Below are 22,587 nucleotides of genomic sequence, written 5' to 3'. Positions count from 1 at the left end.
GCCCTTCCCTAGGGCTCAAAGCTGGGCAAGGGGCCCGCGAGGGGCTGGGAAGAGGGAAGAGGAGCCAAGAAGCCCTGGGAAAACATCCTTGCATCTGGGATTTTCATCCTGAGGCCTTGGGGAGCCTGGCACAGCCATCCCCAGAAACAACTCCTAGTTCTCCTTTGTCAGGCTGGTCTTCAAGGGCCCAGAACCCTTGTCTGTGACCCTGCTCTGTTGTCCACAATGCCTGCCCATTACCCCAGCACAGGCCTGGCCCGGACCCCTGGGTCTCATGCCCTTCTGCAGCCTTGTGGGGTCTCTCCCACATGCTCAGTCCCTCCACTTCCCACCAACCCCCTTCTTAAATGGGACCTGGGCTGCACCGTAGCTCTGCCTCTCATTAGCTGTGTGGACTTGGGCAAGACACCTAACTTTGTGTTCTCACGTGTGATGTGGGGACAATGGACATGTCACTCATGAGAACTGTGAGAACACAGGTCACATATATGAGCACTTGGTGCAGCCCAAAATACATAACAATAATGTTCCCTTGACCCACTTTGGAACCCTCCACAGGAAGGCAAATAAATCTGAATTTGGCTGCCCATCCCACCCTCTGACCTGGTTTGTCCCCAACTGTCCTTTTTTTTCTTTCTGTGCTTGGCACTAAATACGCTTAACTCACTGGCAGCATCGGCATCTCACACTTCCTGTGTTTTGTTTGTGGAGGGGAGGGATGGATAGGAATCACCAGGTTGTGCTTGAAAATAAGTTTATAGAGAAACAAGTGCTGTGCACACAGCTGTGTATTCGGGTCGCTCTTTCTCCACCAGGCAGAGAAGGCTCCACCCGCCAGTGGCTCAGCACATAGGCAGACAGCGGCCTGGTGGCAGTGGGGTGGGGGCCTACTGCGTGCGCTTGGTCTCACTGAGCAGCTCCTGCCAGTTCTTCTCCATCTCTTCCTTGCAGTTGAGGAAGGCGTCCTCCAGCCGGCGCATGGCCTCTGCCAGCGTGGGGTTGGTGCGTATCACCACCATGTCATAGGCCATCCATGTGGCCTGCACTGCAACAACCGGACAGGCTCTGGTCAGGCCACAGGGTGGGGCTGTGGCTTTGGAGCACCCCGGGGGCCCATGCCTGGCTGAGTCACCCAATTATTCTATGGAGAGAAGCTAGAAGCTGGTCAGATACTTGTTACAGGGCTCACAAAACCCCCAATTAAAAACTTTGATGTTTCTTTCCTCTCTCCTTCCCTTCCCCTCTAAAAAGATAAATAAATAAAATATTTTTAAAAAACACTCTTTAAAAAAAACACAACTCCTCCCTGAATAGAGCAATAGCGAAGTTTCCCTCATCTCACACAAGCCTTACCTTCTGGGTGCATCAGCCCATGACACTACAAGCCTGGAGACCATTCTGCTAGAAAATGCTAGAAAAAATTAGAGTGAACATAGGTCCCTACCTATCCACAGCTCACAGCTAGTGGGTGCAAGCAGCCCTCAGGGAGTGATAACACCCACCAAGCTCAACTGCGAGCTCAGGAAGGGCTGACCACTTCTTCCTGCAAGGCCCTGAGCCTCAGGTGGTTGTGCTCAGTGGCCTGGGATGCCTGTCCACTTCCACCTGGGCACCTCCAGGCTTCCATTAAGGCCAGTCCAGGGCTTCTCCTTCTGGTAAGGCTGCTGAATCCGTGTCAGGTGTCCTTTGCTGCTCTCCATCACACTGCCCCACTTTCTTGTCCCTTCCCTTTGAGGGCAACTGGAGAGCAGCATCCCCGGGGCCTATAGGTAAACTCGCGCTGCTTGCACTGAAACCCCACGTCCACACCCTTCCCTCTGCAGCCCCCACCCCATTGCTGTGGCTATACCTTCTAGAACTACAAAAAACAAAGGTCCTAGCCCTTCTGCATGACAGGGAGAAGCTGTTTAACAAGGTGTGTACAATATCTCAACACAGAGAAGGCCAGCAATCCTCGAACTTCGGGAAGCATGGCAGTCACCCTACGGAGCAGCTGGAGTTCAGACGGAGTCAGACTTTCCTCCAGCTCAGCACTTGACAGCTGTGTGACTACAGCAGTGACTCAGAATTGCTACCCTTGGCCTTCCATCTGTCAGGGACAGAGAGCATCCTAATCTCAAACTCTTACTACAAAATAAGTAATTGAGGTATGTAGCACAAAGGGTTAAGGTAGGTGAGAAATCACAATGTAGAGGAAAAAACAGCTCACAGAAATGGATTTCACATAAACCTACACAGAGGCTGGGATTCCAGCTCTCAGCTTCCTAAGGCCAAAGCACAGAAGAAAACATGCTCAGTTATAAAACTCAGTGACGATACAACAAAAAGAAGTCCATTGTGTAAGTCACTTTTATCCTGAGAAAAAATTGTCCCATGGGTATATTTTGTGAGATGTATAATGCAGCTGAAAACACCCTTGATCCTGGTGATTATGAGTCCTTGGCTTAAACCCAAGGTGAAAGAAAGCTGGTAGCTCCAAAGCACAGAAGCTCAGAAAAGGCAGCTCAGTGAGACATCAGAACACTGGTGAGCACGCAGCCCTCTTCTGATTGATCCGGGGAAAAATATTTAGAGCCCGTAGAACGGGAAGGACTCATAATCACCAGACACCCTCCAGCCACATATGCCCCTAGAGCTTCTCCTTCCTTCATCATTTGTTGAAGGCCTTCTTTGTGCCGCACCCCCCTAAGGCCGCCCGAGACAGAGCAGTAGGCAGGAGAGACGTCCCCTCCTCTCAGGGAGTGTCTCTGCCAGCTGCAGTGGGAGGGGACATAAACATAGGAGACAATTCCAAATGGCGAGAGGTGCTATGAAGGAAATAAGCAGGATGTCGTTGACAGGGAGACAGGGTGGGAGGAGCCTTATGACAGACCAAGTGGTGAGGGAAGGCCCCCTCCATGGATTTGCGGTATGGCCTGCAGAGTGGCAAAGCCAAGGTCATAACCTGTGAAGGGGTCTGAACAGCAGATGTTCTGAGAGGCTAATCAAGGCTCACCCTGTACCGGTTGACAACCTGCTGGGTAGGACCAAGATCCTCACACAGAAATTAAGAAAAATTTGTTAAGATGTGCACTGTGAGCCATGAGGCCTAAGAAGAGCTCCTGGTAGCTATCTGGGCCGAAAAAAGGAAAAAGGCCGAGCCTAGCAGTCATTTCCGCCCAGAGGTCTCTACCTTTAAGCCTCCCCTAAGCCGCGGCCTGCACTGCTTCCGGCGGGCCTTGCAGCCCTTAAAGGGGAGGCCCTGGGATCCTGTTTCAACCAATAGGGCTGAGGCTTTCCCCACCCAATGGGAGCTGCCCAGCTGTACCCAATTGGAGCAGCTATGTTCTGACCAATCGGGGGCCAGGGGCGGGGACTTCCGTCCAAAAAGTCAGCTACCCGGTAGCTTCCCCAAGCGCTTTCCACCGAAGAGAGACGGACGGTTAGGTTTTGCTGGCTGGGGCTGGGGCTGGGGCTGGGGCTGGGGCTGGGGCTGGGGCTGGGGCTGGGGCTGAAACGCGAAGATGACTCCTGAACCAGCAGCGCCATGCTGTTTTCACACGTTTCCGCGGCGTTGCTATAGCACGAGCTGCTCACAGCAGTGCTGTTTTCACAGCTTTGCTGTATTACTGCGGAGCTGTTTGTTTGCACTAAATAAAGTTTCCTTTTCCACCCCAAATCGGCGTTTGAATTGGTGACAGTGGCCATTGAGGGACAGCACCTAGACACAAAAATTTAGTAAAGGATGAGGATAAAGTGTCCCCAAACTCTAGGAGATGGGAGAACTAACTAGCGATGCAGTAAGTGGATTTGCCTTGAGAGCCTGGAAAGTAGAAATGCGTGACGGAGAGCACAGCGAATGAAACAGGAGCGTCAGCTAGCTAGGGGACAGAGGATGATGACAAGCCTGGACGTCACAGTCCGCAGGCTAATTTACGTCACTGGAAAAATGTAAATGATGAAGTTCTACCCCCGCAAACCTCAGGTCCCAGGTAATCTGACAGGTGAGTTCTCACCAGATTTTGAAGAACAGTTAATGCTTATGTAACACAAGTGATTCCAGAAATTAGGAAAGGAGGGAAGACTAGTAACCTCACTATATGGACTGGTGCAACCTTTACAGAAAAGTATTCTAAAGAAGCATTTTATTTATGTTTATAGTGTAGAACATCTGAGAGTAGAGATTAAAATAAAAACACAATTTTCTCTAAGCTGGCTTATTCTAAAACAAGCTGGTAAAGACATATGAGATAAATTATAGGTTTCACATGAATATAGAAGTGAAATCCTAACTATAACATGAGCAAACCAAATCTGTGTTAAGATAATATGTTACGATTGAGCAGAGTTTGTAAGAGAAATTCAAGGACAGTTGAATATCAGAAAACCAATCACCATAATTAACCGCAGTAGTAAAAAGAAGGAAATCATAAGAATATCTCACTTAATGCAAAAGAGGCAGTTAAAAAAGTTTACCTCTTTCTAATTTTAAACAATCAAACTCTAACAATTTAGGAATAGAAGGAGATATCTTTTACTTACCAAAGTCAATATACCAAAAACCTACAGTAAACATTATACATAATAGAGAAACTGTGGATACATTCCCTGTAAGATTGGTATCAAAAAAGGATACTGGCATTGGAGATGCTGGTAAATGGAATAGAAAAAAAGAAGTAAATGGTGTAAGGATTGGAAGGTAAAAGAGAAAACTATCAGTTTTTGTAAATTGTAAAAACATACATGAAAGAATAAAGGTCTATTAACTAAGTCAATCTTAAAAAAAGTTAAAGGTGGGGAACAAGCCCTATTATATATCAAGGCAATTTATAAATTCCTATTTTGAAAATAGTATGGTACAGAGAAATAAACCAATGGAAGAAAGTAGTAAGCTCAGAGATAAACCTAAGGATATATGGAAATTTAGTACATGATGAAATAATATCAAAAATCAATGAAAAAGGATAGTGTACTCCAGCTGTATTAAAGATACAAATATGAAAGATGAAATAACACAGATCAAAATTTAGCTCTCAAATGTCTCCCTCTCACTTAGACAAGAAAGGTAAACTCCTTAGCTTGGAATTGTAGACACTTCTCACCTTGCAGCCTCTTTGTTTGACCTACTACCTTGTGACCCCTGCGCTGCTAATCTGGCTCCTAGACTACCCCAGGCTTTCCCTCATGACACACGGCTTTGACCACCTCTCCTGCTGGATCTCTACTCCTTTCCTAATGCTCTGTGCAGAGCCTCTCCTGTCTCCCCAAACAGCCTCTCTTTTTCCTCTGCCCCCTTCCCAGCACTTGGTACACTCCATTAGCATTTGCCAGATTTTGATTTTAATATAAAATTAACATGTGTTTTAATTTTAATCCATATATTTAAATTATAATTAGTCATGTTAATTTCTGTTTCTGGCTTCCACCCACTTCTGTAATGAATGAGCACCTCTTCAACTTTATATTCCTAGAATAACACAGAGTAAATGCTCAGTAAATGCTGTTAAGCAGAATATTTAATTAGATGGAAGGAATTATATAGCTTATAGAGGAAATGAATCACAAAAGCCTTTTAAAGTGTAGTTTTAAAAAAACATAAAAAATTTGGCCTAACTGCTGTGGCTCAGTGGATTGAGCACCAGCTTCCGAAGCACAGGGTCACCACCGTTCAATTCCCAGTCAGGGAACAGACCTGGGTTGCGGGCCAGGTCCCCAGTAGGGGGCGCGTGAGAGGCAACCACACACTGATGTTTCTCTCCTTTTCTTTCTGCCTCCCTTCCCCTCTCTAAAAATAAACAAATAAAACCTCTTAAAAATATTAAAAATTTTCAAGTACACAGGCAAAAATATCGCAAACATTTCTAGATAGAAATTTTCTGAAGCATGTCTCAGAAATATTTCTGAGAGTAATAATCGGAGGTTATTTTCAAATTAATAGCGTCTGTAAAAATATTTTTTATTTGAATAGAGTATGCATCCTTTCTAAAATCTTTTTTACATTATGATTTTCTCTAGCAAAACTTAGGCTCATAAATTATAAGATATTGTTATAATTTGAAAAGAGCCAATTAAAGAAATTATAATATTACCGCCACCGCCAGTTACCACTTCGTGGAAACGTGGAATAAAAGAGCAGGCTAATGTTTTGCAAAAAACGGAGAAATCTGTTCAACTCTATTGCTGCTTTACACCCCTGAGCCGCGCCTCCCCTCCACGCCTTTCCCGTCTCTACACCAGGGACTGAGTCGCGGGCGAGCACGCCACTTCTGCCCGCAGGCACCCCGCTCGCCCCTCGCGGCGAGCCGGAGCTGGGGCCCGCGCTGTGCCCAGGCGCTGTCTGCGCCCCCAACAAGATAGCAGCCCCGCTGCAGAAGGAAGGTGCAGGCACGCGAAGCAACCAGAGAACAACTCAAGGCGGCGCTCGGCGCTGAGAGTCAAAAACTCCGGGCGCATGAGCGACACCAAGACGTGGGGCGGCCGGGAGGCGCGCGGGACCCCCGGCGGGGGGGGGGGGAGCGGCCTACCGGAGATCTTCTCCATCTCCTCCAGGACCTTCTCCAAGTCCTTGTTCAGGTCCGACAGCATTCTCAGCATGTCGTCGTAGCTCCTCTCCCCGGGCTCGGAGGCGGCCATCTGAGCGGGGGTGCGCAGAAAGGAGCGGCAGTGACTCCCACCCCCCTGCCCCGACCTCTCTCCGACTCCAGCTCCTCCGCCCCCGCCCGGAGAGGCCCCCCGCCAGGACCCCCGTAACCCTCCGGCTCCGGTCTTCCGACCTACGGGGCCCCTGAAACGCACCGACTGTCTGTTCCCGGAATGAACACGCAACCCACCACCTGTGAGTTAGGAGGACCCCAGGCTTGGGCGCCGCCAGTGAACTGGACCCTGCTCTTGCGAGGGGCCGGGAAGGTGACCCGGGTGAGGGGTGGGGGTTGGGCGCGAGGCGCTGGGCACAGCCGGGATCAGGGCGCACCAGGGTCTGGAACCCTCAGGCGGGTGGCTGCCCTCGCTCACCTGCTTCTCCGCCAGCGCTCTGCCCACAGGCGCCGCACTCGGTCAGCTCCTCCGCCCTCTCAGGGCTGGGGCCGGAGGAGGTGTCTTTGAGAGAAGCCCCGCCCCTTTTTGTTACCAGACCCGCCCCCGGAGCTGGCCTCTTGTCCTCATTGGCTGGTATTCTTGGAGCACGAAGGGTGGAGCTGTGAGCGTGTGGCTGTACCAACCCAGCGGAGCAGGATGTGGACCTCGAGGCCTCATTGGCTAGTCTCCAGCGGAAAAGGTGGAGCCATCCCAGGCCGGTTCCAGGGCAGGAGACGTTTTCGCCAGTGGGCAAAGACAGCGCCACCTTCACAGTTATCTTTCCCACGTGATGGTGGAGGGAGACTCTCTTGGGCCGGTAAACATGCAATGGAATGTACACATGATGTGCTGTGGAACTGTGTACCTGATACCAGCTTTATTAAGCACTGTCATCCCAATAAATTCAATTTTTTAAAAAAGGTCCCGGAATGAAAACCAGCTTCAGTGGGCCTTGGTGGAGGAGTGAGGCTGAAGGAGGGTGGAGCTGGGATGAGAGGGAACTCGTGTCGTGATTCTTGTGTTCCTCCTGTCGTCTCTTTGAGGGTGAAGTCCTGCGCCCAGGGCCCTGCCTGCGGGCTAGACAGCGACCATGGCGTCGCTGTGTCTAGGACAGCACTTCGCACAGCAGGTGCTAACAAACATTTGTTGAATGAATAGCTGGATGCCTGAGCATTTGCGGTCTTCATAACTACCACATGTTGCTGTCATTGTTGCATCTTAAGTCCTAACAGAGGAGAAAGCCGAGGCTCGGAGATGAGGTAGGCAGGGGCCCAGGTATGTGCCGCTGGGAAGGGAAGCATTGCTTCAGCCCAGGTCTGCCCGGCGCTGCTGGCCTCGGTGCAATAGAAGCACAGATCCCAAGCAAGGGCAGGGAGAAAGCTCTTGGCCTTAGAGAGGGTGCACATACAGCTGTGGCCAGGAGGAGGCTGGACAAGCTGTCTTTGTTTGGAGGGGGATAGGCCCCTTAGAAGGGCAGTAAGCAGAGCAATGGTGTGGGAAAGAGGCCTCTCTGGCTGCTGGAGGGAGGGTGGAGATGGAGCTGGCTCTTGCTGTTGATTGGATGAATAATGATGGAGCAGTGGGCAGGGGAGGTGGTGGTCATGGTGGAAGGAAGTAAAATTTGACCGGGCTTGTGAGGTGGCCAAGTGAGGGAGAAAGTAGGAGTGGGTTGGAATGGGTTAGTGGCTGGAGTGTGACAGCACTGGCTGAGATGGGGAAGCGGAGGAGAGAGGCCAGTTCAGAAGGTTGTTAACTTCGTGTTTCAACACTTGTTTGACATTCCTGATGAATCTGGGACCCGCTAAATCTCTCAGAGTTTCCAATCCTTAGTCCACTGATTGCAGAGCAGAAAAAACAGCTAGCTTTGAGCCAGATGATTCTGGGCACAGAGCCAGCCCCCACCTATCTGTTGAAGAAGGCTGCTGCCTGGACCACGCATCCTCCACCTTGGTTCCCACCTGCGAGTCACCCTGTTTACTTCCGCTCCCTCTGCCATTTGCTTGGACTGCCCAGAAAAACATTAGTCAGAAATAACTCTAGTGGGCAATGAAGTTTGCCAGGCTGAAGAAGGGCACAGGACTCCAGACCGAAGATTCCGCGAAGGAACAGGCAAGGGATGGATGAGCCTACCAATTTCAGTGAGTGTGGTTGGGGCTCAGGGTTCTTGGGGAGTGGCAGAGGAGACTGAGAGACCAGCCGGGCTAGAATGTGAGGGGCCTGGAGGTGGGCTTCACAAACATGCCGCAGGGCCCAGGCCCAGAAGAGTGGGCTCTCAGGGAGCCCACAGACGTCGGTCCATGGGCCTGGGCCCTGCGGCATGTTTGTTAAGNCCACCTCCAGGCTCCCTCCCCCCCCCCCGTCCATGCCCTTGTGCGTCAAACTGGTCAACTGTTCACCAAATGTTTCCTTTATAACCTGGACACACAGCTAGACTACATTTCTCAGCCTGTCTTGCAGTGTGAGTCCAGGCCAGTGGGACACAGATGGAAGTGCTCTGGGTCACTGTCAGGCCAGGCCCATGAGTCTCTCGTGAACAGTTCTCTGTGTTCCCTCGCGTACCTGCTGGAGGCTGATGTCCGAGGCAGCTTGGGAACTAGCTGAGAAGGCCAGAGGCTCTGTCAGCATGTCTGTGAACAATGGTCTGGAGCGGGGTCTGTCTCAGCCAAGTGAGCAGGAGTTAAACCTCCGTTGAGATTTCAGGGTTTATCTGTTATGACTGCTAGTCTAACTGGTGCGGACCTGCAAACCCATGGGGCACAAAGGCTTGTTTGGGTCTGGTGGGTTGTCACCAGAAGTTTACATGCTGGTTGTGCACAATGGTTTCTCTTATCTTAAGCAAGGACAGATCAGGTAACTTTGGCTGAGTTTCAACATTAATCAAGAGCCAGTTGAGCCCTGGTGGGTGTGGCTCAGTGGACTGAGCACTGGTCTATGAACCAAAGGGTCACAGGTTCATTTCCAGAAAGGACACAGGCCTGGGTTGTGGGCCAGGTTCCCAGTTGGGGGCACACAAGAGGCAACCACACATTGATGTTTCTCTTTCTCTCTCCCTTCCCCTCTGAAAATAAATAAATAAATAAATAAATAAAATCTTTGAAAGAAAAAAAGGGCAGCTGATAAAAACTCTGCTCACTGCTCTCCCAAGGCTGGGCAGGCTGATGTGCCCAGAAGGACACTTTCCCAGGGCAGGCTGTGCAGGCCCCCGGAGAGGCAGAAGTCTGTGACAATGCTCCCAAAAGCCCGAGAAAGCTGATGTGGAATGTAACATTCTGTGAGTAGACGTGCTTTTATAAGCCTTTCTCAGAGACTCAAAAGAGGTGAAGCACCTCTGCCCTGGAGTGGTTCCACGTGCTTTTGGGGTTTAACTACCTTTAAAGCAGTATCAGGAGCCTAAATCTCATTAGCTTTCATATTTTCAGAAATCTATGAATCTTTCTTACAGACACATCAAAGTCAACACTTAAAAACCTCAGTCACCCTGTCACCAACAGTAAAAAGTGTGGCTCATCTTCGCGGCCTTCCTGTCAAGTTTGTTGGACCTACCTCGGACGTTCTCAGCATCCTGATTCTCAGTTCCTTAGTTTATGTCTCATCACTTCTCCCAACTCTGCCGCCACCGTGGGCAGTGCCCTCTGTCAGGTCTCTGTCCTCCCCATCCTTGCTGCACCCTACTTTCTTCTAGAACCCCCAGGGTTAGCCAGAGAGATCTCATTAACATTTAGGACAGATTGTCACTTCTGCTCAAACCCTGTGTCTTGCCCCATCACTCAGAGAAGTCGGAGTCCGCCCACAGGCCCCTGCCTGCTCTTCCCGGCCCCTACCCCACGCCGGCCACAGGCCTCCAGTCTGTCCCTCACTGCAGCAGGCACTGTGCACCTGGGAGCTCTGGCTCTGGCTGTCACCTGCAGAGTACCGAGGTCCAGAGTCACTCAAGCCTGCAGCACTGGTAACACAGGACCTACTTGCACTCTCCGTGACAGTTAGTTTTTGCTCACCTTCAGTGTGGCTTCAGTAGAGAAGCCGACCTGAAGGAAGCAGCACATGCTGCTCCAGACTGCCCCGGGGGCCCTTCACGGGCACGGCCACCGACACCAGCCCCAGGTCCAGCTGCCGCACTCGGGGAAACTGAGGCCCGCAGGGCTGTGCGCGTGCCCAGAGGGCTACAGGGGGTGCACAGATGCGCAGAGGAGGCAGGTGGCCCTGCTCCCCAGCAGACAAACACAAGTGACCCTAGAGGACAGGTGAAGGTTCTGAAGCAAGAATTTATTCCAGATGCACATAGTGGGTGTGCAGAGTGACTTCAACAGAGACATGTTTTAAAGCAGGTCATGGCCCCTCCTCTCCCAGCCCCAGCCCCACCATTGCCGCCTCTGTGGCCTGAGCTGGGGCGGGGGTGAAGGGCCTCCTAGTTCCTAAACAAAACACAGGAATCTAAGGGCTAAGAGAGAATCACACAGCCTTATGTTTATTAGTATCTAGCAAGAAAAAAAGTCAAAATTCCCTTTCTGCTCCAACCCCACCTCCACCACGTGGGCCTCAGGGAGCAGTGTTGGCTCGGGGAGCACCTGCGGCCAGTGCCGTCTTCAGAACCTGGGCATCTGTGCAGGGTCACCCTGGTGCCTGTGAGCTGACCACAGGCCCATTCCTCCACACGGGGGGACAAAAGGGCAGCTGGCCTTTCTCTAGCCCTCAGCTGTCAGCCTTGAGAACTTGGAAAAGGTCAGCAATGTCCAGCAGAGCTTGGCGGATGTGGTTCCCGAAGCGCTGGGCATTCTGTGGGTGCCAAAAGCTCAGGTCAACCTCCAGGCGAGCCCCTGTCCCTCTGTCCCCACAAATAAGGACCCTTCCCTAACCAGGTGGGGCCCAGCTGGCGCCCCCTCCTCAGGTCTGAGCGGGAACAGGGACTCACCGTCTCTGAGCTGGAGAACTTGCTGGAGACGTGGAAGAAGATGGTGTTCTCGCCTGCGATCATGTAGGAGACCCCATAGCCATCATCTGCTACCTGAGAGCAGCACAAAGCGGGAAGCAGAGGTAAACCAAACCTCGAAGATCTAAAGCCAAGCTGATGCTCCAAGAGATTCCCAGGAAGGGCCCTGCCCCCAGGAGACAGTGTGAGAACCATACAGCTTTGTCCTCCTCCCCTTGTTCACCTAGGACCTCAGGCTCCCCTCCAGGAGCCTCATCCCAGGGGCGTCTCTAAAACCCTGATGAATGAGCCCACCTGAGTGTCCTGGGGGAGAGTTGCACACTCTCTCCCAGAGTTGGCAGAGGGGACACCAGCCCTGAGCAACGTCACACTCACCAGAGGTGCTGGCACAGGTGGGATCCCAGGCAGGGCAGGTCGAAGGCTGTGCTCCAGCCTCTGGTCTGACCTCCTGGAGGCCCTGCTCTCCCCACTGAAACACACCCCATATTTCCTGTCCTATGTACACATTCCCCTTCAAGGGCACTTACGGGGCCAAAGCCACCACCAGCAGCCAGGTGATTGGGGTACTTGTTTGGGTCAAACATGCAGATCTGGAATTGAGCAGTCTGGCTGGTGGAGAGGCGCCAGGGCTCTGACAGCACCTGCAAGAGGGACACTGCAATGGTCAAACGCCATGCGCTTGGTGCACACCTGCTGACAGGTGGTGCCTGAGCACCTGCAAGAGCCAGCTATTGTCCTGGCCGAGGATGCAGAGGAACACAGTGCAGGGCCTTGCCGCCCGCCATGTGTTCTCACCACCCGGCATCTGCACAACCCCTCAATGGTGTGTGGAGGCCAGCTGGCCTGCCACCCCTCTGGCCTCCTCTCCTCCACCCCCTTTCTCCACTGGTTCCCCCCTCCCTCTCCTCCCCTTCTGCTGTCCTCTCTAAGAGCATGCTGCCAACATGACCCCCCCACCTCTCCACTTTTCTCAAGAGCGCCACCACTACCTGCCATGTCACACGTTTGTCCACCTGCCCCACTCACAGGAAGACCAGCTCTGCTCTCAGTGCCAGGACGATGGGCCCAGGCAGAGTGTGGACGGGGCACCTGCCCCAGCCCTCCACTCAGACAGAAACAGGCCGAGACCCAAGAGATGAGGTCATGGGGACAGAAGACACGGCCACCCACAACACTGACCTCTGCCAGGAAAGGGGAGCTGACCCCCAGGTACTTGGAGACCACGTAAAGGCAGAAGAGGTGCCTGTCGATGCCAGCGCCTGTCATAGCCAGGCGGTACATGCTCTGGTGCTTCTCGGAGGCTTTCCGGAAGAGTCTCTGAAGGTCTGCTCTCTGGGAGGCAGGGGCGAAGCAGTGAGGAGCAGCCCCAACCCCCCAGGGGGCAGGAGTGGAGGGCAGCCTCATCACGTGGCCACAGGGGGCTCACCTTGTGGGACCCCCGCACCATGGCCTGGACGAAGGCTGTGGACTCACTGGTGCAGGAACGCACGGTCTCGGTCCGTCCTTCCCGGAAGAGTCTCGTCATCGAGGCTTCATAGGTCAAGCAGAACTTGCCCCTGTCCTGGGGAACACAGACGGGTGAACTTGGCAGGTGGACACCAGGGTTGCCCTACACGCGCAGCCCCCTGCAGGGCTCCTACCCGGAAGTACGCCAGCTGCAGAGCAATCTGCACAAAGGCGTCGGGGCTGGTCCGGCACTTCTTGATGAGGCCTTTGCCAAAGGGCAAGAACTGGAAGCAGTACAGCTCCACGTCGTCCGCCAGCGCCTTGGCCACCTGGTAGGAGCTCTCAATGGCCGCCTGGCACTGCAGAGACATGGGAAGGGCCTGAGGGCTGGGCCGGGCTGTCTCGGGGCCTCCGCACCTCCTTCGGGGAAGGCACTGATGCTTGCCCCAGGAATAGAGGCCCCCCTCACAGCATCTCTACCCACCACCTTGCCCACAAGTCCCCTCACCCTGGGGCCACGCCCCTGTGAGTGGGGCTGGCTGCAGGAGAGGAGGCAGGGAAGGGCATCCACATACTTGTCATTCTCCCAAACTATCCCTGCCCCTTCCCGGCCTGCGCACCCTCTCAGGAATGTCCCACTGCAGCCGCTGAGGAGGTGGCAGCATGGGGTTCGGTTCGCCCAGGCAATGCCCCGTCTCTGTGTAGCCCAGGTGGAAGATGTCCGTGCCCAAGACAAACTGCAGGGAGAAGGCCAGGCTGAGAGGCCGTCCTCGTCCCCTGCTTCGTCCCCCTCAGCCTGCCCGCAGGACCCTTCTGGCCCTGTTACCTCCCAGAGGTGCCCTATGATAGGGGCGTCGGCCCACGAGTGCTCTGTGTTGAGGCCCAGGTGGCCGTTCTTGAAGGCGATGAGAGTGAAGGACTTGTCAAACCACCTGCCAGGGCAGGAGACGGCGGTGATGGAAGGCAGGAGAGGAGCCAGGCAGGGCGACACCGGCCCGGCAGGGCGGCACGGTACCTGTTGTAGCAGTTGCCATGCAGCAGGGCCTTGCCATAGAGGCTGAGGCTGGCCTCATCCCCAGGGTCGTAGCCGTGAGCCTCCTCGTCCAGGGCCACGAAGAAAGCAGCACGCTCAATGGCATCGAGAGCAGCCCTGTTCTTGCCGGAGCTAAAGAAGGTCTGGCGCGCCTGTGCCCACTCCACTCTGGGGTGTGAGGGCAGGGTGAGTGTAGGCCACCTGACCCGGGACGAGGGCACCACCCTGCCTTCTACACGCCTCAGTTAGAAGTGACGGCAGCCACTCTACCGCCATTGCCACCAGTGCCCCTCGCCGCCATGGGGCCCCGCCAGGACGCAGGACACTGTGTCGGGGACGCCCCTCCCCCAGGGGCCTGAACCTCAGCCAGGACGGCCCTGCCTGCGGGGGTACCTTCCGCCTGCAGTGAGGGCCGCCAGCTTCTCCTCGCCGGGCTGGGCTGGGGACGGGTCGTCCAGGATCCTCTGGAACTGCAGCTCCAGCTCCCGGGGCTGCAGCAGGCGGGAGCCGTCGTACAGCCACACCTTGAAGAAGCGGCCCTTGTGGTAGACAGCCACGTGCCTGCTCTCCGCGAGGTGCTGCAGCACATCTGTGACGGAGGCCAGCTGGTGGGCTGAAGCGAGGGGGCCGAGGGCAGGGGGTACCTCCCTTCCTGACGCCGCCCTGGCCTGGGCACCCCAGCCACAGGATCACTGGGTGACTCCCACGGCCCCTGCTCAGCCAGGCCTCCACCTGGGCTTCCTTTCCAGGGCAGAGTTGCTTGCAGGGAGCTTCCGTACCTCTCGGTCATGCCAACGACAGTCCCAGGAGGCATTTCATAAAGGAGGAAACCAGAACTCGAGGGAAGGACACAGACTACCTATGTCAGAAACGCAGGCTGCTGCTCTGTCCCTGCCACCCCCCTGGCAAGCCCGCCCTCCTTCAGGAGGGGCAGCCGCACTCCTTCCTTCAGGTGCTCCTTACTCAGGGGACACCAGCCCTGCACGGCAGCCCCTGCAGGGGGGACTCGGGGTCCCAGCACTGTGCCTGTCAACAGCAGGTGTCTAGTGTTGGTTAGAAGCTGGCTATCAGACTGTTTGCACCCCGAGACAGCAAGGGCACTGAGTGATGAACAGGCAGTAGGCACCTGGCCATGGTGGGCCCACAGCTGGGAGCGAGGGGCTCTGCCCCATCGGTCCCACCGGGTGCTGCGGGTACCTGTCTCCTTGCCCGGGACTCGAGTGGTGTTGAACATCCTCTCCATCTGGTAGGAGCACATGGGCACGATGCCCAGCGCCATCACCTGGGAGGGAGGCATGGCAGGGCTAAGACGGGGCCTCCTCTCCCTTCAGCCCTCAACCCAGCACCACTCACAGGTTTGATGTCCTCCCGGTCCAGTTTACGGCGGTAGGTGATCATGGCATGTACAGCATTTCCCAAGCGGGCGGCCTGCACATCTGTGTTCCTGACGAGCACAAAGTCCTACAAGACAGAGCCGAGGCTGCAGGGTAGCTATGACAGGTGCACAGTGTCACCTGGTCTCTCTGCTCACGGCCGGAGGGGTCTTGTCCCTTGCTTCCTGCCCATCCCACACTGTCAGGTGGGCTGCCAAAGAGGAAATGCCCAACTGACCACATCCCTCCTCGGCCCCAGCGCTGATTTCAACTGCTTTTCCATAACCTGTTTGGTCATGTTTTGTTAATTTTGCTTTGGGAAAGGGGTTCCCACCACTAGAAAAACTGCTTAAAATCTCAGGGACAGACGAGTTGTGTGTGTTTCTGGGAGGACAGGCTTGGGGAGGAAGGGGATCCAGCCTGCAACTCAGGGTGCTGTCTGGACAGTGGAGGAGCACTGTGCGCGTTGTGTGGCCAATGGCTGGGGTGGGGCAGTGCCAGGCACATGGCAGAGGGGGACAGTGGTCTCCCAGGTGCTCAGAGGAGCTCTGGATCCACAAAGTGACACAGAGGAAGGCCTTTCTGAGGAACTTCCCCAGTGACGGCTTCAGGAAGGCTAAGGGCCCATGGCCAGGAGGCCTCTGAGGGAACTGAGGGAGGAAGTCGTGGCAAAGGAGCCCCAGGGCCCCTGAGAGTGACCACATCGGGCTGGGGGGCTGCTGGATTCTGGGCCCTCGGTACCCCCACCGCCCCTGTGCTGCTTCCTGACCGTACCCTCCCAGGACCTCCCCACCCCTTTCCTTGGACCTCACCCCAGAGCTCCCCCTCGCCCATGGAGACCACGGCCAGGCCCTGTGCCCAGAGACCCACAGCTGGGGAGAGGGCTGGCCACACAGTGCCACCTCTGCTCTGCCTCTCACCATGACGTAGTAGTTGCTGTTCACCATGATGGGCGTCCTGCCTCGAAGGTAGATGTACTCCTCCCACCAGTCACTCACCTGTGGGAGCGCAGGAGCTTAGGGCTGCGTGAGGCGGCAGCCGGGACGTGAAGGCGGAGGGGGAGCCTAGGGGGACTCACGTAGTTAGTTGCCCACCAGGACTTGAGTACCAGGTACTTCTGCAGCCTGGGGGCGGTCCCGTCCTGGAACTCCTTGGCCAGCGTCTCCATGCGGTGGTACTGCTTGTCGTCCAACAAGGGCCGCACGGACTCCAGGTACTGCCCAGCCGGGTTCCGGTCAGCATTGGGGGCCAGACAGCAATGGCTGTCTCTGTCCCACCCCTGTGCTGCCCCCAGCTCCTCTCCTCAAATCCACTCTTTGAAGGGGAGGATCCCTCACTTTTGGACAAGGCCTGACTCCAGCCTACCCTGCCCACCAGGATGCCTGACCCAGGCCCTCACCCGCTGAATTGTGGCCGGCACGCTGGGCACAGGAAGCTTGGGCAGGGATGTCTGGAAGCTGTACAGCATGGGCCGCCCACTGGACAGAAGGCGGACACACACCTGGAGGTGCAGAGCAGAAAAGTGTCGGGCTGGGAAGCAGGGAAGAGAATGGAAACAAACTAGGGAACACTGAGGGGTTGGGCCCCGAGTTCTCAGAACCAGGACACGCGTATGTGCCAGGCACCGGTGCCCCCTGCCTGTTCTCTCAAGCTCAGGACCCTCGGTGAGGCCCCGGGGTCTCAACCTGGATCCCTCCACCAGCTTCTGCTCACCGCCCAGGCTTTGGTGAAGCGGCTGGTCTTGCCGTGCATCTCAAACATCCAGCCGTGGTAGGAAAGCAGCAGCTTCAGGGTTTGGCGGAAGAAGAAGATGCCCGTCACCCAGACCCCCGTGGAGAAGATGGCCATGCTGACCAGTGCCCGTGTCTGGGGCGTTTGGTAGGGGCCGTATCTGTCAGAGAAGGGGGCAGCTGCAGGTGTGCCCTGGAGCAGCCTCCGGGGAATCCCGCCCCTACACTCTCCACGGGGGTGAGCCATCTTAGTGGAGGCACGGAAGGAGGACCACCTCCCTGGGCACCTTCGCAGCTGGGTGCACCACACACACGCATGGATGTGGGACTAAGATGATGGTGGCCCGGGTTGGGGAGCTGCCCCACGACCTCTAATGGCCATTGTCCTGTGTCTGCCCAGCTCAGGAACCCTGGCCTTGGAGCCCACCCAACCTCTTTCGCAGCCCCGTTCCTCACCCCTGAGGGAGGTGTCTCTGGATGTAACAGACCAGCCCCTTGGAAATGTCCAAGTTACAGTAGGAAGAACCCACTGTTGTCATGACAACAACCAGCCAGCTGGTAGGGCTGCCAGGATACACACCCCTGAGGATGCCATTCTGTGGGGCAGAAACAGGGCAAGGGAGCATGTGTCAGGTCCTGGCTTTTGCCTGGAAGGCTTTCTCCTTTGTTCCCCTGCTGTGTCCTTACGCCTCTCCCCTCCTCAGTCCCACACCTGCGGCACCCCCTGCTCAGCACCCACTGCTACTTCTTGAGCCCGTCTCCCCTCCACCACCCCTCTGCTTTCTGCACCACTGGAGCCTATTCCCCAGCAAAACTGCCAGCCAAGGTGGAGGTGGAGCACCTGGACAATGGAGCAGCTCATGACACCTGGCCTCTGCCTCTAGAAGGCTCTATTCTGCTGCACCCGCTGGCAGGAAGGGGCCGGGAGAACCACCTGAGCCCACCTTAATGCGAATCAGGCGTTTCTTCCAGGAGTTGATCCCAGACAGATAGATGTGTTTTAGGGCCTCCCTACTGAGCCGGAAGTCAACCCCATCTGGGGTCACGGTGAACTGGAAAGCCACAGCCTGGTGTGCTTCCGCCATCCTGGTGCTTGGCCGGCACCTGAGAGGGGTGCGGACGAGTGTTCTGGCAGGATTGGGCCTACCCCACCCCCACCGAGGCCCCACCTGCGGCCTGCCCCCGCCCCCTCCCCATTAGCAACCACCCCGACAGCGCCTCCAGCCCACCCCCACCCAGACCCCAGCCTGGCCAATGGCCGGAACACTTGCGCCTGCGTTCAGGGCAGGACCCGCCACAGTGGTGCAGGGATCAGGTTGGGGGTGGGTTCAAGGCCTTGAAAATCTCAGGATCCCGGAGGGCAGTGAAGGGCAGCGTCAGGAGGTGCCCCAGTAAGCCTTGTTGTCCCGAGCGAGGCGGTACGTTCGGGTGCCCCAGCCCCGAACGAGTGGGGCCTCGCGCGCCCTTGCCCACGCACGGTGCTTGCTTGGCAGGGTCCTGTGTTGCTCCCCACTCCACTCACAGCACAGCTCGGGCTCACTCCTGTCCGCGTGTGGGGCCAGTCACTCTGGCCCGTGTCCCCACGTCCTTCAGGCTGGCCACCCCCGCCCCGCCCTCACCAGGAACCTGATACCAACTCCCAAATTTGGGCTGAGAAAACAGAAGCGGTGGCCACCAGACTCCCCTCCCCTCCACAGCGGAACTCAGGGTGGGAGGGGGCCAGGCTTCCTCTAGGTGAAGATTGCTCAAAGGTCTGGGTCCTGGGGTGGGGGTGGGGTAAAGTGTCTCACGTGAGGATGGCGGCATTAGAGCTAAAAATAGTCGAATGTAGGGAAAAGGTCATCTGTGTCAGCTGTGCAGCTTGTCCCCTGATCTCCAGAGCACAGGGCTGGGCAGCCCCACCTAGGGCGCTCTTTACACCCTCACTGCTCCCAGTCCCCTACACAGTTCCTTGAGCACCTGTCACTTCCAAGCTGGATCCAGGAAGGGCAGAGGGGAAGGGCCTCCCATGGGCAGGATGGACTCTCAACTTTCAGGCCCACAGCACTGAAAGCCACGCTTTTCAGGAGGGGAAACTGAGGCTCAGAGCAGTGGTTACTCTCAATCTGAGTGAGTCCCCGCCTGGTGCTTTCTGCTGGACTGAACAGAGCTGGGACATGGTATGAAAGAAGGTCATTTATTGTTTCAGGGTGCACAGTCCAGGGTCTCCCGCCCATGGGGACCTGCTCAAACTGGGGGAGAGGTCAGCCACCTCAACCCGCCACCCAGGGGGCTCAGCCCAGTCCGAAGGGCCTCCTGCTCTTGGCCCTTCCCTCCAAGGTCCTGCCCTGGAGGCTCTGGGAACATCCAAGGAGCTGGGGGCTGAAGAGTCAGGATGGGGGGTGGAGGCTGGTCAGCTGCCCCTTCTGCTGGAAGTACAACTGGAACCGAGACTGGGCATACTCCTGGAGAGGAGACCACCCCACATACTGGTGAGCAGGGCTGGGACGAGCACCCACAGTGTGCCCACAGCATCCCAGGCCTGCCCAGAGCTCCTGGAGGCCCAGAGGCCTCGGCTGCTCCCCCTCCCCCACCTACCTTACCCCCTGAGTTACTCACCAGGTAACCGAATTCTATGGTAGACATGGATGCCTGCAGGGTGGACCAGAGACCCCAAAAGAAATGGGATGCCAGAGCGTACCTGAGGGTGGGGAAGTGGGGGGATGGAGGCATATCTGGCCTCGCCTACGTCCCAGAACTCTAATCTCCTCCCCCACCACCCTAACCCACACCCTGCGCCCACTCCTCTGCCAGCCTTGACCCCCACTCAGCACTGGCACTGGTCCGCTTCTTCCTCTCTCCCTGCCCCCAGCTCTACTCTGCCACCAGCCGAGTGAACCTCACCGATCAGCCTCCACCAGCAAGTCTTCTTCCAGTTTCTTCCGGTCCTCTTGGGAGACACTCTCACCTTTCTTTACCTCTGCCAGATAATGGCGGATAAAATGGAGCTGGGACCAACAGGCCGGAGTCAGGAAATGGGAGAACGGAGCACTTCCCAGTGAGCATTCTCCCCATCATTTTGTCCTGGCTCCGCCTTCCTCCCTGCTCACAGGCCTCCAGCCCCCATACCTGCTGTCCCCGGGTGGGGTAGTCTGCGGGCTGTGCTTTGTAGAAAGGCCACTCCTCGTGAGTGTAATCATAAATCCACTCACAAAAATGGTTCCCAATGTCAAAGCCCCTGTGGGAATGAGGTGGACACTCAGTCCCCAAGTCCTCTGGGTGGCTGGGAGGCAGAGATGGAGGCCTGGTCTGCTTCCCAGGGCGGGGGACCATGGGCCTCACCTGTAGTTGTAGCTGCTGTACTCAAAGTCGACCAACATGATGCTGTCAGCATTTTCCGGCTCTGAGAGCAACAAGATGTTCCCTGGGGGAATGCGGTGGGTTCTGGTCACCCAGGGATCCCTGGTCCCCTCACCTTACGTAGGAAGGCTCACATGACTTTTCCTACCTTCCTGGATATCGTTGTGGCAGAAGACCACTGGCGATGGGGTAGAGGCCAGCAACTTCCTGCAGGGGACAGGGGCACGTGTCTGAGCAGGAGTGATTAGAGGAGGGCCAGAGCCACCCTCGTGGGCCCTCATCAGACCCTGGGGAAGATGCTGTGGGTTCCCAGCTGCACCTCCTGTGCTCTTCCGCCCTCTACCTACACTGTCCTGCCTGCCCTCACCTGAGGTTGCCCATCTCCTCCTTGAGGCTGTACATCTCCAGCAAGTTCACCTGGGGGCGGCCGGTGGGGGGCAGGTCCAGGATCTGCTTTAGGTACCTGAGGCCCAAAGAACAGGATGCACATGCTCTGCACTCCACTCTCGCTCTCCACCCCTGGGCTGGGCTGTCCCTGCTGTTCTCCTGTCACTGTCTGGCCTGTCTGGCAGACGTCTGGAAACTTATTCTGTGAAAGATAGTGCTAGCCCTTGGAACCCCTGAGCCACTCGACCCACTGTCACAGCCCAGGGGTACAGAGCCCTGCAGAGGCTCCGGACTCACCTCTCCATGGTCCCAAACAGCCAGCGAGGCTCCTTAGTGAAGGGCATCTCCATGCCATGGAACCGGGCCATCTTCGTGGCGATGGCTGCTGACAACACGGGCTCTCGAAGGTCTCCCGTTTTCAGTGGCCGGCTCTGCACCCAGGAACCTCTCAGGGTGGTGAGTGGGCTGGGGCAGGAGCGGGGAGGGATGGGGTCGTGGGGAGTGGTCGGGGTCTCGGGTCACGGAGAGAGGGCAGACACTGGGGATAGGAGGGAAGGGGCTGGGGAGGAGGTGCCTCCTACTGGGATGTACTGTTCCAGTCGGCCCTCTGGAAAGACTCCGTAGAGCTGGGGCCCCAGGGACCGCTCTGCAAGGATGGCGAACATCACACTTTCCAGGACCAAGGAGTCCACGCCCTGAAGAAGGGTGACAACAAGGGGCAAGAGTCGCGCACAAAGCAGCGAGGATGCGCAGAGGCTCTGCGTCCTGCTCCCGGCACTGCTGGGACTCCTTCTGTCGCCGGGAGGCTCCACAATGCAGGCTGCAGCATACAACGGGCACGCCCCGCGGCACCTCGTCCTCGGCAGGGTTGTACCACCTGCCAGGTTTCGATGGGAAGCCCTCACTGCGTCCTCACCTGCAGGATGGCCCCATACAGCCGCAGCAGCACCTCCCGGGGCTCCTCGCCAACGCTGGGCAGATGGTCCGGCAGCGCGCAGCGGAAGAGCAGGTTGCTGAGGCCCCCGCTGCGGAGCACACGGGGGTCTAAGTCTGCCGCAGGTTCCCCGCCCCGGCCCGTCCTTCCCGTCCCAGACACCGGAGGGGATGACCCCTGACTCCCACCTCACGGGGTCAACCCTCAGCTCCTCCGGCCGGACTTGGCGCCAGGCACCGCCTAGGTACTCCCGGCACCACTGGTAGGCTCGGCGCTCGGCCTCACGCGACTGAACCGAGCCGCGCCGCCGGTTCGGGATCGCGTCCGGGCACACAGACTGCCGCAAGCTGTCCTTGGCAAGGCGGCCGCCGACAGTCCCGCCTCCGGCCACGGCAGTGCCTTCGGCCGCCATGCTTTGGGCTCGCCGGGGCCCAACGCCCAACGCCCAACGCCCAACGCGCTCAGTCCACTTCGGGCGTGCTCCACTGCGCTCGGCCGTACTTCCGGCCCGCCTGCGCAACTCCGGTCGGACTCGGGTCTCTCCGGCCGCGTCCGGCTCTTCGCGGCGCCACTCGGCCCCGTCCTCGGCCCTGGTCTGGAGCCCTTCCAAGAACCTTATTCAGCGTGTCTCCGTTATGCCCCGCCCCACCTCGCCCTGTGGGCGGGGCTGCTGGAAAGACAGGAAGCGGCGTGCGCCAATCAGAAGCTTCGTGAGCGTCAGGGCGCGCTGCCAATGGCGAGTCTGTTGGTCTGTCACGTAGGAAGGGTGAGCGTAGCGGTGGGTTTGCTCTAGGGGCAGGTGGCGGGGAAGCCCAATGGTTTCCGGGTGCCCAGAGGACCGGGCCATGCGGGCGGTGGCGGCCTCT

The 22,587-nt window shown here is 56.7% G+C and overlaps 3 protein-coding genes across 5 annotated transcripts; all 3 read right to left on the bottom strand.

The window, feature by feature from the left end:
• Positions 1–748: 748 nt before the first annotated feature.
• On the bottom strand, positions 749–7,179 carry SYCE3 (synaptonemal complex central element protein 3). The gene is made up of 3 exons (XM_037050233.1): positions 6,991–7,179; positions 6,504–6,612; positions 749–1,045 (listed from the first exon to the last, which is right to left on the bottom strand). Exons 2-3 carry the CDS (start codon positions 6,610–6,612, stop codon positions 888–890), a joined length of 267 nt encoding a protein of 88 aa, XP_036906128.1. The 5' UTR covers positions 6,991–7,179; the 3' UTR covers positions 749–887.
• A 3,615-nt stretch (positions 7,180–10,794) lies between these two features.
• CPT1B (carnitine palmitoyltransferase 1B) lies at positions 10,795–18,716 on the bottom strand. 2 transcript variants are annotated; one of them, XM_037048645.1, is made up of 19 exons: positions 18,584–18,716; positions 18,006–18,165; positions 17,518–17,657; positions 17,045–17,222; positions 16,731–16,832; positions 16,410–16,547; positions 16,252–16,329; positions 15,312–15,419; positions 15,156–15,240; positions 14,352–14,547; positions 13,941–14,126; positions 13,752–13,857; positions 13,546–13,662; positions 13,120–13,284; positions 12,906–13,040; positions 12,659–12,811; positions 12,007–12,120; positions 11,462–11,554; positions 10,795–11,325 (listed from the first exon to the last, which is right to left on the bottom strand). In XM_037048645.1, the coding sequence occupies exons 2-19, from the start codon at positions 18,144–18,146 to the stop codon at positions 11,242–11,244; spliced, it is 2,319 nt and encodes a 772-aa protein (XP_036904540.1). In that variant the 5' UTR covers positions 18,147–18,165; positions 18,584–18,716; the 3' UTR covers positions 10,795–11,241. The 2 variants fall into 2 exon arrangements, with proteins under 2 accessions (XP_036904540.1, XP_036904549.1); XM_037048654.1 differs by lacking the exon at positions 18,584–18,716 and adding an exon at positions 18,539–18,557.
• A 507-nt stretch (positions 18,717–19,223) lies between these two features.
• CHKB (choline kinase beta) lies at positions 19,224–22,358 on the bottom strand. 2 transcript variants are annotated; one of them, XM_037048667.1, is made up of 11 exons: positions 21,910–22,357; positions 21,704–21,812; positions 21,369–21,482; positions 21,085–21,218; positions 20,768–20,863; positions 20,549–20,607; positions 20,383–20,464; positions 20,170–20,278; positions 19,945–20,048; positions 19,660–19,741; positions 19,224–19,505 (listed from the first exon to the last, which is right to left on the bottom strand). In XM_037048667.1, exons 1-11 carry the CDS (start codon positions 22,131–22,133, stop codon positions 19,431–19,433), a joined length of 1,188 nt encoding a protein of 395 aa, XP_036904562.1. In that variant the 5' UTR covers positions 22,134–22,357; the 3' UTR covers positions 19,224–19,430. The 2 variants fall into 2 exon arrangements, with proteins under 2 accessions (XP_036904562.1, XP_036904570.1); XM_037048675.1 differs by lacking the exons at positions 19,945–20,048; positions 20,170–20,278 and having other exon boundaries at positions 21,910–22,358.
• Positions 22,359–22,587: the final 229 nt, after the last annotated feature.

This window comes from Sturnira hondurensis, unplaced genomic scaffold (assembly GCF_014824575.4).
Source record: "Sturnira hondurensis isolate 20B ecotype Veracruz unplaced genomic scaffold, ASM1482457v3 Scaffold0000780, whole genome shotgun sequence".
In the NCBI taxonomy this organism is placed as follows: domain Eukaryota; kingdom Metazoa; phylum Chordata; class Mammalia; order Chiroptera; family Phyllostomidae; genus Sturnira; species Sturnira hondurensis.
The sequence above is the reverse complement of the archived record's forward strand: the minus strand, read 5'-3'. Positions and strand labels throughout refer to the sequence as shown.

Coding starts and splice junctions, on each gene's coding strand:
- CPT1B (XM_037048645.1), bottom strand. CDS start 18,146: ATGGCGGAAGCACACCAGGCTGTGGCTTTCCAGTTCACCGTGACCCCA. Junction 13,663..13,751: donor TCATAGGGCACCTCTGGGAG/GTAACAGGGCCA, acceptor TTCTCCCTGCAG/TTTGTCTTGGGCACGGACAT. Junction 13,285..13,545: donor AGTGGGACATTCCTGAGAGG/GTGCGCAGGCCG, acceptor ATGTCTCTGCAG/TGCCAGGCGGCCATTGAGAG.
- SYCE3 (XM_037050233.1), bottom strand. CDS start 6,612: ATGGCCGCCTCCGAGCCCGGGGAGAGGAGCTACGACGACATGCTGAGA. Junction 1,046..6,503: donor GGAGATGGAGAAGATCTCCG/GTAGGCCGCTCC, acceptor CGGTTGTTGCAG/TGCAGGCCACATGGATGGCC.
- CHKB (XM_037048667.1), bottom strand. CDS start 22,133: ATGGCGGCCGAAGGCACTGCCGTGGCCGGAGGCGGGACTGTCGGCGGC. Junction 21,813..21,909: donor CTGAGGGTTGACCCCGTGAG/GTGGGAGTCAGG, acceptor TGTGCTCCGCAG/CGGGGGCCTCAGCAACCTGC. Junction 19,506..19,659: donor CCATAGAATTCGGTTACCTG/GTGAGTAACTCA, acceptor TCTCCTCTCCAG/GAGTATGCCCAGTCTCGGTT.